The 20,401-nt window shown below is 41.7% G+C and overlaps 1 protein-coding gene and 1 long non-coding RNA gene across 18 annotated transcripts in view; one reads left to right on the top strand and one right to left on the bottom strand.

The window, feature by feature from the left end:
* The window catches only part of LOC110989512 (uncharacterized), a 221,988-nt gene that overhangs the window by 122,582 nt on the left and 79,005 nt on the right, over positions 1-20,401 (top strand). The window lies entirely within an intron of this gene.
* LOC110989511 (uncharacterized) overlaps positions 1-20,401 on the bottom strand; it is a 322,817-nt gene that overhangs the window by 94,240 nt on the left and 208,176 nt on the right. For 15 of the 17 annotated variants that reach the window (XR_015424849.1, XR_015424847.1, XR_015424845.1 and 12 more), the window contains 3 exons: positions 2,784-2,926; positions 1,961-2,187; positions 123-218 (listed from right to left, as the gene is read on the bottom strand). Coding sequence is in view for 9 of the 17 variants with exons in the window: in XM_087134889.1 (XP_086991015.1) it covers positions 123-218; positions 1,961-2,187; positions 2,784-2,926 (466 nt within the window). In the remaining 8 variants the exon portion in view is untranslated. The remainder of the gene's footprint in view (positions 1-122; positions 219-1,960; positions 2,188-2,783; positions 2,927-20,401) is intronic. The other 2 variants (XM_087134886.1, XM_087134887.1) reach the window with 2 other exon arrangements.

Raw genomic sequence — 20,401 nt, forward strand, 5'->3', positions numbered from 1 at the left:
TTGCAACACAACAAAAAAACACTTTTAAAGTCTTCTGGTGTTTGTGTTTTGACTACTGTTACTCATTTTAATGTAAATATAACAACACTTATGTAAAAGGGGTGCATAAAAAGTTTTATCACCTTTGTATGTGTCATCACCTGAATCAAGTGATTCTGCATCATAGCTGTTGCACTTTGCCAAATATCTACTTTGGAGGTTGACTGAAGAAGAAAAACCTGCAAATTGAAACAATCATCTGTAAAACCACTTGCCAAAGGTATTATTCTATGCAAAACCAACTTTTTCCGAACAAAGTATTATACTTGTCTTCAAATACTGAAAAATGACAAACCATAACAGTCCTTCATAAAACTCATAGCGCCCTCTATTGTCTAACCAAAGTGCACCCTCTTGTGATACCTTGGCTCGCTGTTTTCGTGATGTTTTGCTGTTGCACTCAAGTTTAAGGTTCTAGAAATGTATCTGTTAATTATTTTGTGTTTTTTATTTAAACTTGAGTCAAGAAATTGATATCAAGTTTATCCTAAAAGTCATGAAACTACGACTCATGATTGATCTCTGATGCATGCTGTGGCAAATCTCAATTGATTTGTGTATCAGCGGCGCCCTCCTTAGACTATTGTTCGTGCAATGCCACCGTGTGCGTGCGTGCAGTTTTCTTCCGCACCCAATTGTGTTGGAGTCACAAAACCAGTGTCTATTCAATCCTTGGGGAAATAATGGCCACTTGTCACTTTCCAACAACAACAACAACAACAACAACAACAACAACAACAACAACAACAACAACAAACGACTGTTTTATCATGTTGACGTTCGGGATTTACAAACGGCAACTGAATAGTGTTCGGTAGGGTCTGTGCATGACTTGTTGGGAGCCAAGGATGATGTTTGGTACAGCTGAATGTTCGGTACAGCGGTGTTCAGTATAGCGGCATTCCACTGTAATATTTGGACAGCTGTAATTAAGTGGCAGTAGTTTGAGGACTATATACACTCTTGGAATCAAACAGCAATAGGCTATTTTACAGAAAGTGGTGTGTCACTCCATGGTTATTAAGGGGGGAGCATATCAGAACACAGAGTTGGAAAATGTCACTCATTCAATCATAGCACACACAAAATACAGACTCAAATCCTCCTAAAAGACAAGACAACTCACCTGAAAATACTCCAAATGACAAGATAAAAAAACCCTTAAGGGTGAAAAAACATGCTACAATGCATAATAGCAATCCGGAATGGTGACAAATAGACCCAAAAAAAAGAAGTGATAAAATGAGAGCTTTTGAAAAAAGTCTGCTAGCGGGCAATTGAAAAAAAGAGGGAGTGTCATGACAAGTGGGCTGTAAGGTACTATGGAAAAGTAATTCTCAGCAACAGTTTGGCACCCACTAAGAGATAATGCATATAGAGTAATACTTTACAAGTTAGATAAACACAGCAGAACTCACAGTTCCACCAACAGGGTTCATGGGGGAAACCCAGTCAAAGGGCACTGTAGAGTGGGATCAGGGTTTCTCTGGTAATGCTTTGACCTGGAGAAAGACTCTGCTTGAATCAAAACCTGAGGCTATCACACACTTCTAAAAGCCCCCCCCCAATTGAAATTCCACTTGGATAGGTAGGAAATTTGACAATGAAAATAGTAAATTGAAATACATGTGTGTGAAGTTATGTAAGATAAGATACATATAATGGCTCAACTATTTAAGACAACCTCGAGTAGGTGTTTCAAGTGAGTTTGACATTGATTGGATTCATGAAAGTACCGAAAGTGGGATGTACGAACAACATGTTTAACACCTCTAGAAAAAAGGAAAACAAACTTCACAAAAACAAGAGGCTAGCAAGCAAAATGTTACAAGTTTATTTGATAGATCAATTTACTATGGCAACCAATAAAATAGGGAAGACTGCCTGAACTTTGACAAAAATGACAAGCTTCTCATGGTACCTTTCAGGTCAGATGAAAACATTCTGCACTGTTTTTCTGGATGTCCATGTGGTTCACTATCTTGATCACTCAGATCAGTCACTGAGGACCATGTATCCTGTTCTGCACAATATTTGTCGACACTTACAAAGCTTCTGTTATTTGAGCTGGGATATCCAGGACTGACTCCATCAAATGCTCCAGAATCAACAAAGCAATCATTCTGTTCACCTTTACTTTGCAATGACCTATTGGAATGGTGAGAGAAGAAAAAGTGATTATCATGTCAAATGAGAGCTATTGACAACGGTGCAATTTTCTTTTCTTAATACAATGTTGCAAGTCTTGCCCTACTGCTTAAGGCCCTTGATTTCTGAAAGCGTTGAGACATGAGCCATCCTTCTTGTAAAATATCCATATCTGCCACTGTGTCTGGAACTTAGAATACTTCCCATAGTATTAATTGTTTTCACTACAACAATTTACTATGCTGCGTTCATTTGAATGGCATTGCCCAGTTTCCTTACAAAGTTCCAGCATGGCAGATCTTACTTGCTGTCAGCAGGTCCCCACTAAATGACTGGTGCCTTTGTGGATGCTCCTAACTTACTGAAGTGTAGCAGGTTTTCCAGGTCTATCTGCAATGCCATGTGATGGACCTGGCTCCAAACCAGCTGGCCAACAGAGTGTTGGTCACGCAAAGTCAAGTTTCACTTGGGGAAAAGAGCTTCTACTTTCTTTGTTTCATAATAAGTTCACTGTGTTGGGAGTGATTTCATCACAAACACTGAATTTAGACAGAAAAATATTTTAAGAATGAAAACACATCGAAGCCATGACTTACAAGTCTATGTCTTGTTCTCTCTCCTCCACAATTTGAATGGCTGACCTGAGAAGAAATTCAACTGCCTCTGTTTTTCCGTACAAGCATGCAACCATCAGTGGGGTATCACCATTTCGATTTCGAAGATTATGGTCAAATTTCCCCTTTAAAAGAGATAGATTATAAGCAAGAATGTGTAAACAAACAAAAATCTCTAAGCTCAGGACTTCAAGTTCTTATTACAAGATTTTAGCCATGATTTTACATCATATAGCCATTGTGTCCATTTCCCTACTCCTATGGGCCAAACCTCAATTCTTTGAAATATTAAGTTGATGTGGTTTCCTATCAAAGCTCTTTTAATGCTTTGATTTCAATATTTCACCAATGTAGAATAATTGCTGAACTTATGCTGCAAGTTTAATACCTCCAGTTTGCACATTATTCAAACATACTGATTCCATCTAAAGGAAAACAAAAATAGAATAAAAAATAATTGCAAAAAGGAATATCACTTTGTCACCTCATAACCTGCACAAAGTATTTGTCCACCTGGAAATGAATAACTGCACTGCCTTGAGCTGAAGCACCCCCCTCGTCGATAGAAAAGAGCCATGTTATTTAGGAGTATTCATATTGTTGCTAAGATATAGCGTCCTCTCTTGGTCCAACTTGATGCTTGATTTGGGGCCCTACTATTAGGTCACTGGCCGTACATGTCACTGAACCATTAAGTGGGAAGTCTTATGAGGTTGGCCAGTGAATGTCTTGTATCAGCAATTTTGTTCCCCAAACCCACTTGAATATTTAAGTAATTGCATTTTTCAGACCCAAGTATGTGAAAGAAGGAATAGGTTTTGTCCAAATTACTTGGTTGTGGCTTGAAATTATGCACAATCCAATAAATTACAGTTGCAGCCAATATCATAGATGGACTCCTGCATGTTAAGTTAAGATGGACTCCTGCATGTTAATTTGCAGGTAACTCATTCACACACGATCAAATCAGGCAAGGTCCAGCAGATTACTTATATATGTATATAATGTCATATTAAGTCCATTTATCACAACTGCGTTTGTGCCCCATACCAACTTGACTGGTCTCTATCCCAGAGACTTAGTATGTAGGAAATAATAACCAGTCTACATATGTGGTATGGATATTGTTAACAGTTTTTAACAACTTCGAGCACCTTCAACCATAAAGCAAGGAAACATAAATAGAAAAGTTTCAGCTTTGCTTGCTGTTTGCTCATCACTATCACCTGTGGAAGCAGTTCTTAACTATTCCACTTTCACAGGAGTATGACCAGTTTATTTTAAGAAAATCAAGTTAATTTTTCCACCGTGAGTGATCATAGATGTCAAGTCTGACCATTCAACAACATACCAGTTTGCTCAAACCAGGTCACATACATATCAAGATGAGAGCATGGAGCTTCATGAATACAGACGTTTTCATCATCATTTCCACTGCAGTCGACCGTCATTATCAAGTGTGCAGGCGTCACTGCTGGGTATTTCTTCAGACGTTGTGATTTTCCAAAACGCAGCTTGGAGATGTTTTCCAGTGCGTTAGCATTTTTATTGTTTAATTATTCACTGACTGTGCAATCTCCTTTTTTAATTTCTAATAAACTTCCTGAACAGGTTTGTTACCAGTCCAGTTGTTACGATTGTATCATAGCATATTGCTGCCCCTCACATCTGCTGAGGCGTGCCATGAGACAGTGCTGGACAATCGTTCATTGGCTAAAAGCTAAAATTCATGATTTGTACAAAACTTGGCCATTTTTTCAGCATGTATTATGTTCTAACAGGTGGACTTACAATAGACAAAAGGTGTTCACAAAATTCAATAGAAGTTAAGGGACTCCCGGCAGTTCCGTGTCTAGGGGAGAAGGTATCATCCAGCAAGGCTTTGGCACATTTCTGTTGCTAGCATGAATTTACTTGTATCTGTTAATTTGTCCCATTTTAAAAGTTATATCAAATACATTACTTTTTTAGAGATGGAGAACTTTCCAGAACGCACTGGCTCAGAAAAGTATTTTTTAATAAAGTAAACTGATATGAGAGTCAAGAGCGGCAATTAACAATCATAATCTCTTAGGCCTGAATTTAAAAATGAAAAATGACCTATTTTGAGATTATTGAGTATTTTGAAATTGCACATTGTTGGGGATCCATCGCCCAATAACCAGACAAAGCTCCAGCATGACCATAAACGCCAACCTACCAAGCCAATAAATTTCAACCACTTGGTGCCAGGGGACCCATTTTTGAGCACCTACGCTTTATACACGAAGCTGGGGAGCCCGAAACTGGGACAAAAGAGCTGGGCCTTGAAACCAAAGACCGTGCTCAGCACAAAAGACTGAGCTGCTGGGCACTACCGACATTTTTTTCACTCTCAATAGTGGAGATAATCCAGCCTTGTTTTGAAACAGTATACCATGGTTTGGGGTATTTAGAGCGAGCCGATTACCACCGGGGACAAAAGTGCTCCACCACTGCAGCGATGAGCCACACAGCACTGCGGCATGCTAATCTGGCCAGTATTGAGAAGATGCCAGCAGTGCACTGTGCCAGTTTTGGGAACAAAAAAATCTTACATAACCCTACACAATCTGGGTCTTTTTACAAAGATGCAGGCCTGGCTTAAATATACTGGAGTCAATGAATTTTACCTGTCAGGCTAGAGTAGCCACCAAAGAGTCCTTCATGTGGGTGTAAACATCCGTTAAATGAAATGATGAATTTTTAAAGAATTTTGAAAACTACAAACCTTGAAAATTGCCCTGTATAGTACATTGCGATTGAAAGTTAACACCAAAATGGGAAAATATTTTCACACCTTTTCACACGAGTGAAAAAATATTTTCACAGATTTTTCCCAAAGTGGGAAAAGATTTTCACACTTTTTCCCACAAATGGGAATAAAAATTTCACAGATTTTCCCACAAGTGGGAAAAGATTTTCCCACAAGTGAGAAAAGATTTTCGCACTTTTTCTCACAAGTGGGAAAAGATTTTCACAGATTGTCTGTGGTAGTGGGGAAATAATTTTGCAAGCTTTCTTCACTAAGTAGTATTTTTGCATGTACATGTATATGTAGACATCAGAAGTTCTTGTTCTCTGTGGTTTCAAACGTGCACATCGCTGAATATGGAAAGTGGAGAAAAATCAGTCTGAGAGAAAAGTTCTTCAATTCTCAGGAATATTCAGATTACTTGACGAATACAGCATTAAAATGTCAACGCAGTATATTTCTCAGTTTTGAGCAAAAAACAATGCGACAGGCAAAATCAAAGCTGGCCATTGTGGCATTTAAATTAATCCCTTGGAAGTTGGATGGATGCTCAACATGTGCACCGCATATGTGCTTATGTACATGTATCCACGTATGTGAAATACATTTACATGTATTGGCAGATGTATGTACCGTGATTTCAGAATAAATGCCTTGTATCTGGTTATCTCGACGTTTTTGTGACGCCGATCAAAAAATATTAGGGCCTACCAAATCCCTTCAAAAACTGCCACGGGACCTCATGCATGCACACCGCATCGCGAAGTACAAACTGCATCTACACCTACCGCGACATCCTGACTACTACTGCATGCCCATTCATGGACAGTCCATGAACTGACTTTTTCCAATAACCATGTGACCACAGAAAGTGACATGTCATCAGAAACCCAAGTGAAAACAGACCTGAAATGTCGCACCAAACCCACAATTGGCGAAAAGATGAGATTTGCTACATGAAGTTACACGTACAATTTAAGCAGTTGATTTTATTTGTCGATCGAAAGAAACCTTTCAGTAACAAAATACTACATGTAGTATTTCATTGTTGATTTTTTGTTGTGCCAAACTAAACCACAAAAATAAATAAAAAGAGGGCAAATAACCCATGTCGCCACAGCAGAGCGAGTTAAGTTTGTTGTAATACACACATGTAGTGATGTACATTTCATGTGCTTCATAACTTAGGGACTCCCGTTTAATCACTCAACATCCAGAAAACTGTTCAATATTTATTCTCCGACATTTACCAGTGTTTATTTATGGTAATCCAAGAAAACAACTGCGCCATGCGGGCGCGGCTCGTTGTGGTGAGCACATCCCCACGATCGCGCTGCATGGACCGGACAGCTCGGCCAAGGAAATCGCTGCCAGACTACAACAGCCCACTCCACGTGGTGAGTTGGCCCGACCGGCCGACCCCAAGCACAGTGCAGCCTGCGTAATGGACTCTTCACTGCATAACAGTCGTGCGTGTGTGGCAAGTGTTGAGCATTTTCGCTGCACAATGCTTCTCAAAGAGATGCAAATAGAACTCTGTTACAAGGGAAAGAGTTTCTTGGGTCAGATTCACAGAATGTTGCCTACACCAGGAGTTGAAATGCCCCATGCAGCTGTCATAGATCTTTCTTGTTGACAGCCGTCTGCCTCTGGCAGCCAGGGCGGCAGCGTCTTGAGAAAGCCCTGCCTGCTGAAAGGATCGTTGGACAATATCCAACACGCTTGGTGTGGGTGAAGAGGATCCAGATGGAGATGGCGAAAGCCAGGTTGGAAAAGCAGGTTGTGGTGCTGAGGGAGCAACAAGGGAATGTCAACTAACAGCCTCACGAAGTGGGGAAACCATGGCTGCCTTGGCCAGAAAGGAGCGATGAGAAGAATTCGGCAATGCTCTTTCTCTATCTTCGACTGGACCAGTGAAATGGGGGAAAAAGGCATAGCCAAGGAGACCTTCCCATGAGATGCACAGAGCGTCGGTCACCCAAGCCTGAGGATGCAGAAATCGAGTGCAGAATGTTGGGAGTTGAGCATTCAGATGAGAGGCAAAAAGGTCCACATGCTGTCTGTCAGTTGCTTGGAAAAGAGCATGGACCACCTCTGGTTGAAGAGTCCGTTCTGTAGGGCAAACCTTGCCCCAGGAGAGAGCATCGGCCAGATTGTTCTGTTACCCGGGAATGTGCTCGGCAAGTACCAGGACAGATTGATGAATGGACCACTGAAGTAGATCCCAGGCCAGCCAGCAAAGGATAGGCGAGGGAGTGCCCCCGTGACGGTTGGTGTAGGCGACAGCCGTAACGGAAAAACCCTTAAAATTTTCAGAGCCGGACAAAAACATGTCCAATGGTAATAGCACTAAGAAAAAGAGGAAGAACATGGCGGCCGCCTTCGTGGGAGTCCAGCGAGTGAGGGCGCACTGCTGCTAATCAAGAATTTAGCAAATGGAAGTAATGGACAAGGAAATAATGCATATGTATTGGTAATCTGTGTAGATTGTAGGCAGTATACTTATGTTTATAACCCGAAATATAAAAAAAAGAGAACATTTTAACAATAACTAATAGGGGGTTAAGCCCCCTATCTGAAAAAAAACAGAACTGCATTTTTTTATCGGAAGGCATGTTAAAACTGGGTACCAGTCATGGCCTCCACATAGCAGGAATGCAACAGACCTTCACTGGAAATCGCACACACGTAGTGCGTGCACGCAGCTCGGATTCCTGTACGTACGTGCACTTTGCAACTCAAAAACGGATGAATTACATCTACAAAAGTAACATTGTCTCACACTTATTTTCCTTGATTTTGCAGTCCACGGTTTGTTCTGAAATTCTTTAACCCCCAGACGGATAGATAAGCCTAGGAAGAACTTGTAAACGTGAAAATTAGTTTCTTCAACAAGGTAAACCAAGAACAAATTAGAACCAAATTTGTGGTCATTTTGTACACAAGTCTTAGACCCTGGACGTCTACCCAATGTTTCATTACAGTATCAATAGGTAAATGTAAGTAAGCCTACTAATTAGTATGGAGAAGTTTACATGTATACTGCTTCAGCAGCAGATACCACTTCTGCTTGTTCCACATTGTGTATCTGCTACATTTTTGCTGAGACCACATAAATGTAACATTGTATATGTATATGAATCCTGACACTTTGACCTTGAGGTGTTTGTGTGCGTCCTTTACAGTTACATCGTTGAGTTTTCTGTAATCAATACACCAGCGCACAGTACCATCCTTTTTGCGAACAAGTACAACTGGCGACACCCACTCCGAACATGATGGCTTCACTACACCTGCCTTTAACTGATCTTGCAAATATTTTTGTTCTTCTCCTTCGAATCCTTGCGGAGTTCTTTGCACTGGCTGATGAATAGGAGCCGCTCCCGCTGTGGAGATTTTGTGCTTTAACACGGTACAATTTCCCAAATCTTCTTTGTTTTTGGCAAACGCCTCCTTGTACGTTTCCAGCACTTCAACCTGCCGGGTTGTTGTATTCGCATGTTGTTCACCCCTTTTGCATCCGATTCACTGCAAATTCGCAGGGGGGAAAAGTTGTTGTCAAAATGCAAATGCAAACGCGAATTCCTTTCGCTTTTTTTCCCATTTCCTTTTCGCAGCGTTAACTTTCAAATGCAAGGTACTGTATGTGTGCACCCGGCAGCAAGTGGTTAAGCCCACTGACAAAACTGTTTGGCAACATTTCTTCACAGATGAAAAACATTGACAAGAATATTGGAAGGCATTTATGATTAACAAGGGACTCCAAACAACTACATAGTACACATGAATTTGAGTTTCCAGCTGTTTGATGTAGGCCTATACATGAGGCTGAGGGTTTTAAGAGAGCATCTTCCCCCCCAAAATGTATGATTATGAATTAGGAGATTTTTAAAAGTTCAACACAGTCTAGCTATCTGTCCATCGCTCTAATATCCAACTCGTCACTGCCGATTACTAATTCAGTCTGTTTTTGTGTGTTTAGTTTATGAATAAAAAAAGGAAAGGCTGATCAACAGCACGATTTGTATTTGATCGCTACTTACCACACGTCATACACGTGTGCCTGCCAGCACTGCCTCTGCATACCATATAATTCCATATCTAGCATTGTGCATCGTCTGTCTTGTGTCACGTCACACTCCATAAAATAGCAGGCCGTGTTGCAAATTCTCCCTAGAGTGGGACGAGTCTACTACTGCATACCGACCACATTACCAATACATATGCATTTTCCTAGTCCATTACTTCCATTTGCTAAATTCTCGATCACCAGCAGCGTGCCCTCACTCGCTCGACTCCTGCGAAGGCGGCTGCCATGTTGTTCCTCTTTTTTGACTTGCAAAGTGCACTGAGGTTGTGAGGGGAGGAGGGAGGGAGATTGATAATTTCGTAGGTGTGCAGGAGTAGACTTGTCCCACTCTAGGTGGGGGGGGGAGAGTCTACTGCCTGCAACCTATGCAGATTACCAATACATATGCAGAGATGCAGAGTAGCACTGAACCAGAGGACGGCGGGAAGGTGAGAGCGCACTGACAACCCTTAGCCCCAGAAGGAGTCACATACAGCCCGCAATGAACAAAAATGGCAAATTAGCAAAGGACTGCAAGAGGTAAGCACAAAGAACAACTCACCATGTACACGTAAATGTCTTGAGTGCACCCACTTGCAGGGGAGGGACGGCCGTAACTGGAGCTACTGAGATCCCGTCTTGAGCACGGCCAGTCCGTGAGAATGATCCCCTTGCAAAACATCTCTGAGATAACAAGAGGTAAATGTTGAGGGGGATTTCCAACAAGCAGCTTTACAAATGTCTGAAATTGGGATGCCTTTGAAATAAGCCCATGAGAAGGAGACCGCCCAAACATCATGAGCACACATATGGCGTTGACACTGATCATCAGAAGCAGTGGGCCAGTCTTAATTCGCAAACTTAATAGCAGAAACCAGCCACCTGGCAATAGTGTCTCTGGAGGCTGCACAGTGAGGCTTAGTAGATGTAATGAATAATTGAGTTACTTGCCGTCAGATGTCCTTAGTCCGGTAGAGATACCATTTGAGTGTCCAGACAGGACTCCAGAGTTTGCCAGAGGTAGATGAGGCCAACGACTGGATGGGACGAAAATGTCCCGAGGTTGAAAAGATGGTGTTTGGTTCTTGGTAAGAAAGCCAATCTCTGGGATTAGATGGACCCCAAGAGGCTCCCATCAAATATGGCCATCAGCAGTGGACAGTGCTTTAATTTCAAAGCCTCGATGAGCAGTGATGATGGCTAAAAGGAAGGCCAGCTTCATACCCAAATGAAGTAGGGTAGCTTGTCCACCCAGTTCGAAAGGGGGGCTAGCCAAAAGTCGAAGGACATCCCCAAGATTTCACGAAGGAAGGAGTCGTTGGGTTGGGGGATGTTCAATAAACATGCCCCGAAAAAGATGATGGATCGCAGTGTTGTTAGAGATAGAGGATCCATCGGGAAAATAAACCGTGGATAGTCGGTAAAGCTGAATGGTAGTTCCTGATTGTTGAAATGAGGAGGCTAGACCCAAAGAGATGCAAAAAGAACTCTGTTACAAGGGAAAGAGTTTCTTGGGTCAGATTCACAGAATGTTGCCTGCACCAGGAGTTGAAATGCCCCATGCAGCTGTCATAGATCTTTCTTGTTGACAGCCGTCTGCCTCTGGCAGCCAGGGCGGCAGCGTCTTGAGAAAGCCCTGCCTGCTGAAAGGATCGTTGGACAATATCCAACACGCTTGGTGTAGGTGAAGAGGATCCAGATGGAGATGGCGAAAGCCAGGTTGGAAAAGCAGGTTGTGGTGCTGAGGGAGCAACAAGGGAATGTCAACTAACAGCCTCACGAAGTGGGGAAACCATGGCTGCCTTGGCCAGAAAGGAGCGATGAGAAGAATTCGGCAATGCTCTTTCTCTATCTTCGACTGGACCAGTGAAATGGGGGAAAAAGGCATAGCCAAGGAGACCTTCCCATGAGATGCACAGAGCGTCGGTCACCCAAGCCTGAGGATGCAGAAATCGAGTGCAGAATGTTGGGAGTTGAGCATTCAGATGAGAGGCAAAAAGGTCCACATGCTGTCTGTCAGTTGCTTGGAAAAGAGCATGGACCACCTCTGGCTGAAGAGTCCGTTCTGTAGGGCAAACCTTGCCCCAGGAGAGAGCATCGGCCAGATTGTTCTGTTACCCGGGAATGTGCTCGGCAAGTACCAGGACAGAATGATGAATGGACCACTGAAGTAGATCCCAGGCCAGACAGCAAAGGATAGGCGAGGGAGTGCCCCCGTGACGGTTGGTGTAGGCGACAGCCGTAACGGAAAAACCCTAAAAATTTTCAGAGCCGGACAAAAACATGTCCAATGGTAATAGCGCTAAGAAAAAGAGGAAGAACATGGCGGCCGCCTTCGTGGGAGTCCAGTGAGTGAGGGCGCACTGCTGCTAATCAAGAATTTAGCAAATGGAAGTAATGGACAAGGAAATAATGCATATGTATTGGTAATCTGTGTAGATTGTAGGCAGTATACTTATGTTTATAACCCGAAATATAAAAAAAAAGAACATTTTAACAATAACTAATAGGGGGTTAAGCCCCCTATCTGAAAAAAAACAGAACTGCATTTTTTTATCGGCAGGCATGTTAAAACTGGGTACCAGTCATGGCCTCCACATAGCAGGAATGCAACAGACCTTCACTGGAAATCGCACACACGTAGTGCGTGCACGCAGCTCGGATTCCTGTACGTACGTGCACTTTGCAACTCAAAAACGGATGAATTACATCTACAAAAGTAACATTGTCTCACACTTATTTTCCTTGATTTTGCAGTCCACGGTTTGTTCTGAAATTCTTTAACCCCAGACGGATAGATAAGCCTAGGAAGAACTTGTAAACGTGAAAATTAGTTTCTTCAACAAGGTAAACCAAGAACAAATTAGAACCAAATTTGTGGTCATTTTGTACACAAGTCTTAGACCCTGGACGTCTACCCAATGTTTCATTACAGTATCAATAGGTAAATGTAAGTAAGCCTACTAATTAGTATGGAGAAGTTTACATGTATACTGCTTCAGCAGCAGATACCACTTCTGCTTGTTCCACATTGTGTATCTGCTACATTTTTGCTGAGACCACATAAATGTAACATTGTATATGTATATGAATCCTGACACTTTGACCTTGAGGTGTTTGTGTGCGTCCTTTACAGTTACATCGTTGAGTTTTCTGTAATCAATACACCAGCGCACAGTACCATCCTTTTTGCGAACAAGTACAACTGGCGACACCCACTCCGAACATGATGGCTTCACTACACCTGCCTTTAACTGATCTTGCAAATATTTTTGTTCTTCTCCTTCGAATCCTTGCGGAGTTCTTTGCATTGGCTGACGAATAGGAGCCGCTCCCGCTGTGGAGATTTTGTGCTTTAACACGGTACAATTTCCCAAATCTTCTTTGTTTTTGGCAAACGCCTCCTTGTACGTTTCCAGCACTTTTGCCTGCTTAAGCTGCTTTTCGGGTTGTTGTATATTCTGACAAGCCTGCTTGTGGAGTTCTTTCAAATAGTCGGGTAGCATCAATGATCCTTTGGGGAATTCAAGGTCTGTTTTTTCGCCACTTTCACATTCGCCGTTGCACGGACTTGTTTCACAAGAAACACCATCTTTCATATGCATTCTGCATACGGAACTCATTTGCGTCATGGCATCGATTTCATCAAACACACCGGATGAATTTTGCCAACATCAGTGCTTTTCTTTAGTTCAACCGGCGAGTTTGAAGAATTCACTACCCGAATGGGTATCATGTGGTTGCTTGAGTCAACTAGTGATCTGGCACATACGACGGGAACATTCTTGGAGAATTCCACGGGTTCAACAACACCACAACTCGCATCAGCATGATTCTTCCCGCTGATTTTACACGGCAAAGTAAATTCACTCCGGGCAGGCATGACAACGTGTTCGCTTCAACTAATTCACAAGGGATCCATTCTCCTTCCACTTGAATTCCATAACGAGTGCGTATTCCAATGTCATTACTGTGTATGAAGTCACATCCGAGCAATACGTCATCCCATATTGGTGCAACATACACAGGCCAGTCAAAGCCATTATCCACAATCCTTAAGCATACATTCACAATACCACACATATTCACCTTTTTTCCAGCTTCAGCTATCTCCAGCGCAATGGAACTTCGCTGCAAAGTTGGACGGAGTTCCGGCTGCAAGTCACAGTAAATTCTTTCTATAATGATTGTTTGGCTCCTGTATCCACAACAAGCATCGTATATCCACCTTCACCAGCACATCTTATATCAATAATTGTACATTGATTCTTTTCTTTGTGCCCAGCCGAACCCTAGCTGGTAGGCTCGGCCATGCCTAGTTTTCCTTCTGATTGTCAGACAGTGGATTCGCGAGTGGACGTTCCTGTTGATCACCTGGTTTAGCTTCAGGGCAAAATCGCTTGATGTGACCGGCCTTCCCGCAACCATGACAAGTGACTTTCTGCCCGTTGTATCTGCGGCTCAGTCCACCGGCTTGACTCTCACCAATATAACCCAGTTCGCACATTTTTTATTCCAAGTCGCATCCGTACATTCTGAATCTCATCAGTATATTCCAAATCGCACCAGTATATTCCAGGGTAAAATCCAATTCAAACTAAATCCAGTATAGAATCAGACTGCAATGATCCTCGGTAAATCAGTGTCATCCCACCACTGCCACCAATTTGTCGCGGGTTCGCCGTCGAAACGGGCAAATTAAAGGGCAGTCACACAGATCTATACTTCACAGCTGGTTTAATTCCGGGCACAGATCCAAACGGTCCAAAGTCAGAACACGAACTCTCTATTTACAATCTAGCTTGGCTATTCATACAGGTTGGACTTGTTTTTACAGAGAAGTAAGAACAAAACATTCCATTATAACATTTACTAATAAGTCACATAAGGTAGAACAAAACAGCGTGCCGAGTAGCGAACATTAGTGTCTCACACTCACCGCAAGAGGGCGCTAGCATGACCAAGCAAGCAAGTGCACGCTGTTTACATGTGGTTCTGAACTCAACTGTGCACGCTGGAGACGCGACGTGAGCGAACTAATAATTGCAGAGCGCGCTGTCAGGTAATAATACCAGAAATAACCAATAATCATTAACTAATAATCGATCAACAGTTCATGTTGAGTAATTTCACAACAACATCTTCAAGAAAGCAAACAGCGCCACCAGGCAAAATCCCAGAATGTCTCAAACCATGGTATACTGTTTCAAAACAAGGCTGGATTATCTCCACTATTGAGGGCAAAAAATGTCGGTAATGCCCAGCAGCTCAGTCTCTTGTGCTGAGCATGGTCTTTGTTATAAGGCCCAACTCTTTTGTCCCAATTCCAGTTGGCTACCAATGTAATGAACAATTATCTTGCTGCTTTCTCACAAACACAAAAAACACTAACTCTGAACAATTTGCCAGCATGCTTATCTTCTCATGAGCCACCACCCCACATTCATCCCTGGGAGGTACTCAATGGTATTCAATCCAGATCCTGATGAGTTAACTCCAAAAATTGTCAAGGAATTTGCTGATGAATTAAGCACCCCCGTTACTATATCTTAACCACTTCCAGCCAGGTGAATTTGCATATGCGGGACAAGTATCCAGGCGATTTTCAAGATTTTCTGTTTACAAGTTTATTGTATGCTTACACCAACACAAATGACTGTCTGGTGGTTACTCGAATATGACAGGCAACTTCCATTGACGCCCAAGTATTGCAGCCAGGCCTGCTGCCCAGTAAAGAGAGCCACAATCGTGCAGTGTTGTATGATTTCCTTTGTTGGCCCAGTGCATTGCTGAATGGCAATGGTGTTTTCAAATGCAGCCAGATTAACATGCAGCATTACTGTATTGCTCATTGCTGCAGTGCTGGAGCACTTTTGTCCCTGCTGATAACCCATGGGCACTGAATGCTGCAAACAGTGATACACTATTAAAAAAAAAAGATGGATTATCTTCACTAATGACAGCACTCTGTGCTGAAAAAATGTTGGCAATTCCCAGCAGCTTGGTCTTTTGTTCCAAATACGGTCTTTTGTTACAAGGCCCAATCCCTTTACCCAATTTCGGGCATCCCAGATATAGTATGCATATGAACCCAAAGTCTCCGGTACTGGGAACCCCAGCACCGAGTGGTTACCAGGGCATTGTTCCAACTCAGTGGAATAAAGTAAATGTTGTTTCAATCCCTACACAAATGCCGCCCACCAACTGAGGCTTATTTCTCTAACCACAGTCCTAATCAAGGTAACTGTTGTGGGCAATGAATTATATAGCGCTTAACATATATAAAAGGCAATTCAGAACTCAGAATTTCTTCATGACATGCCCCCTCCCCTTAAAAAGCCTGTGTCAGTCTTGCCGACATTAAATGAAAAGGAAGTTTACCCCTAAGTGTGTTCATTCATAAACCATCTACCCAGATGTTGCAATCAGGAAAATCATGAACAGCTCATTTCAAAATGTTCATCATATGGTTCTGGGCAATCCTTGCAGCGATCTCCTCCATTGCTCTAAGGTGCTGTGAGATGTGGCCAAATTCAAGTGTAAAAAATATATGAGAACTTGAAACTTGTTTGTCACTCACTCTAACAAATATGACATACATGCATCATATTCATGTGTATCCCTTAATCAAAGATTACAAAATTGAGCTACACAATGTAAAAACAAAAAATTACAGAAAAAGTTATTATTATCGCAGGTTGTCTAAATTTATAGTAAACAAACTTAATGCTGAAAATGAGGTTTATGGTAAAATAGTATACACACAGAAATTTGCTACTTTTTCCTGTGCAGTCCTTCTAAGTAATTTGTAAAATAAATCCTTACACAACAGTTTTTATGCCCTGCTAAGGCCATCAGCATTTGCATTGGCTCTTCCTTTTTGTACCGGACAGTAAATGAATATTCTTGTAGCATCATGCCCACCTTAGTAACCGATTGTTACTAGTTTTGTTATTGCCTAGCCATTGCAAGGCTCTGTGATCAGTAAGCACTATGAACACACGGCCATAGAGATAGTACTTGAATTTGGTAACGGCCTTGATAACAGCCAGACATTCCTTTTCAAGCACACAGTATTTTAGTTCATGTGCTAGCATCTTTCTACTGAGATACACAATTGGATGTTCATCACTATCCTCATCTTGTTGAGCGAGAACAGCACCAAGTCCAAATTAGAGGCATCTATTTGTAGAATGAACTTCTTGGAGAAATCTGGTGCATGTAAGACTGGCGGGTTTGTTATCTTTTCCTTCAAGGTAACAAAAGCTCACTCACATCTGTCGTTCCACTCAATTGTATTGGGGGCACTCTTTTTGGTGAGTTCCACCAATGGAACTGCTTGTGTAGCATAGTGTGGTACACCTTTCCTGTGGTACCCTGATAGGCCCAGAAATGCTCTGACCTGTGTTTTGGTCATAGGCCTGGGAAAATTTACCACCACTTCTATCTTATCTGTCAGTGGCTGTATTACACCACCACCAATGATATGACCCAAAGATACAACCCTTGGATAAGCCATTTTACATTTGAGTGGTTTAGCTGTTAAGCCTGCTTGTGCTAATCTACACAACACTTCTCTTAAATGGAACATATGCTCCTCCCATGTGCGACTGTAAACACGATGTATACCTTGGCAGAACCTTGGCAACCAGCAAGAACTGTATCCATCAATCTTTAAAATGTACTACTACTGTTCTGCATACCAAAGGGCAACACATTGTAACAGAATTGACCGAAAGGTGTCACAAAGGATGAGTTCTCTTTCTTCTTTTTATCCAATGGAACCTGATAGAAGGCTTTCGTCAAGTCGATAGTGGATATGAATTTTGCACTTGCTACATCCTCCAGAATTTCATCAATTCTAGGCATCTCATACGGGTCAAATTCCGTAACTTTGTTCAGAGATCTGAAATCTGTGACTACTCGAATCTGCTTATCAATTTTTCGTAGAGCAATAATTGGTGATGCGTAAGAACTAGAAATTGGTTCAATTATTCCCATATCTAGCATGCTCTAAAGTTCATTTTGAACTTTATCTTTGAGTGTATACAGAGTACAATATGCTCTGTGTCTTATCGGTTGTGACCCTTGTGTTTTGATTTCATGTTTCACTAAATGTGTTCTCCCTGGAACATCGGAGAACACACTACTGTTCGACTTAAGTAAAGATAACACTTCTTCTCTTTGGGTAGGTGTCAATGAATCAGCAATAGACACATCTTGCCATGTCTGGGTTTGATAGTAACTCAACCCTATTTCCATACTTCTGTCTATGTCATCCTTTTGCTGGATTACATCATTGTTATCATGAACAGAGTAAGAGTCAATCTCAGCAATAATATAATGGCATTCTGCCATTTGTTTCTGATAATCTTTATCATACAGTGGTGGGCTGGACTATAAAGATCCACCGTAAGATAGTTATTGAATGATTTTGTCCGCCAACAGAGGGCGTGCTTTAACTTTAACGGTGCCCTGATAATGGGGCGACATGATACTAATTTTTAGGGTCGTGATAGGGGATAAATTCTGGGACATTTAGCTGTAATTTGATTATATTTCGATTGTAAACCTCCAATATAATTATAAGTAATATGATTAAGGTGCTCAATATCTTTATTAAAACTGTTACTAAAAAATTAAGGAGAATGACAATTCTGTACAGGTGTATGTGTAGTAATATTGTAAAGTTTTACTGCCTGGATTAGTTTGCGTCTGGACTTGCCGCCAAAACCTAGCGACATGTAGACGTTTATATTTTCAGCGGACATCAAATCACCCAGATCCTGGTTTAATCTTCAAAAATAAGTTGTTGGATCGAGGGGGAGGATCGGTTGGTAAGCTAGATTATGTTGAGTTAATTAAGCGATCTATTGTGGCCTTGAAAAAGGGAAAAACACACTCTTAAGGGTCTGTGTGGGCCCACGACATGTCGACAAACTTAAATGTAACGTTACATGTACTTATTATGTCTATACAGGCATAGGTATCATGTCAGGGTGCCAGAATGACATGTAATATTGTGTCACATTCAATTGTTAGGAATTTACAATACTGAATATTAATAGGTTGCAATCATGTATTTTGTCACATTGTAGGTTTTCTTCTTATACGAGAAAGAGTGTGGATCAGTGAATAAATTAACCAGCCAAGTCAACCCAACCAAGGTGTCATGACCTATTCCTGCAGTACTACCTCAGGATAAACAAAAACACTACAATACCACAGCTTCATCATGATCGTTCAGACTTGCATTTGTTAGGCAGTTTGACTTTATAATCGGTCTCATTAAATCTCCTCAAAATCACGAATGGACACTGCCATTTGCTCTCAAGCTTGGATTTTCCCATCGGTAGGAACAAGAGCAATTTATCCCACGGTTCAAATATCCTTGGGAAAGCATTTTTGTCACAGTATTCGTTCATTTTACTCTGACTTTTTTCAACATTTGCTGTGGCTTTGGCCATAAACTTGTTCATCTTCTGCTTTATATCTATCATGTACTGAACTGCATTTGGGGATGAGTCATCATCTGTTGTCCAATGCTCTGTAATCAAATTCAGTGGACCCCTCACTTTTCTCCCTATAACAACTCAAATGGGGAGTACCCAGTAGCCTGACTAGGTACTTCTCTGTATGCAAATAGAAATGGGGGAATGTATTCATCCCATCTTTTCATTTGTTTGTCATCTAGGGTTTGATCATGTTCTTTAACGTACCATGAAAGCGTTCAGTCAAACCATTGGTTTGTAAATGGCACGGTGTTGTGGGGATTTGTTGTATCCCTAGACTCTTGCACATATTTTTCATGATCTGAGACATGAAGTTTGTACCTTGGTCATGCACAATTTCCTTTGGCAATCCCACTCTTGAAAATACTTGGATCAGGGCATTTGCTACTGTGTCAGCCCAAATATTTGGTAAAGGGATCGCCTCGGGATATGGTGTCACATAATCAGAAATTGTCAACAGGTACCTACTCCTATTTATGGATCTTGGGAGGGGACCTACAATGTCAATTCCTATCTTCTTGAATGGAGTCTGAATGATAGGCAGATTGCACAGTGGGTGTTTACGAGGACTTTTTTCTTGTCAGTGAATTGGCAAACTTGACAGCTGCGACAGTAGTTGGCAACTTGTTTGGATATACCTGGCCAGTAAAAAGGTGAGAGTACCCTATCTTTGATTTTGGATACTCCCAAATGGCCTACTAGAATAGCATCATGTGCCAGCTGAAGTACTTCTAGTCTACACTTTTGCGGAAACGCTATCTGATGCACAATATCACTTGGATCAGATTTCCTCTCCCATTTGCGCATGATCAATCCACCCCTATCATAAAGGCACACCCTGTGTTTGTCCACTTCACTTGTAGGAACTAGCCTGTCGCTTATGCCTTGCAAACTCTCATCACTGTGTTGCAAGTTGAGTAAGGCCATTCTGCCAAACCGGAGAGAGTTTTTTAAGTTTTCGTCATTTTTGTGCTTAACTGTTGATGTGTTTTACTCTTACTATTTGCACTTGAAGACGATCTATGCATACCCGGTTCATCTACCTGTACATGACCTACATCATTACTATCTGAACTGTGTACTTTGCCAGCAATCTGTTATACTTCGACGTCACCGAACATTAATTTATAGTCTCCTGCCACATAATCTTGTAACTCTGTCTGAGCCTGTGCTCTGGTCAAAACACACATTTCTTTAGCTAGGATTTCTCCACACCTTTTATCGAGATCGTGTCCTAACAAGACAT

This window comes from Acanthaster planci, linkage group LG03 (assembly GCF_054643075.1).
Source record: "Acanthaster planci isolate LZ-2023a linkage group LG03, COTS_SCS, whole genome shotgun sequence".
Classification (NCBI taxonomy): domain Eukaryota; kingdom Metazoa; phylum Echinodermata; class Asteroidea; order Valvatida; family Acanthasteridae; genus Acanthaster; species Acanthaster planci.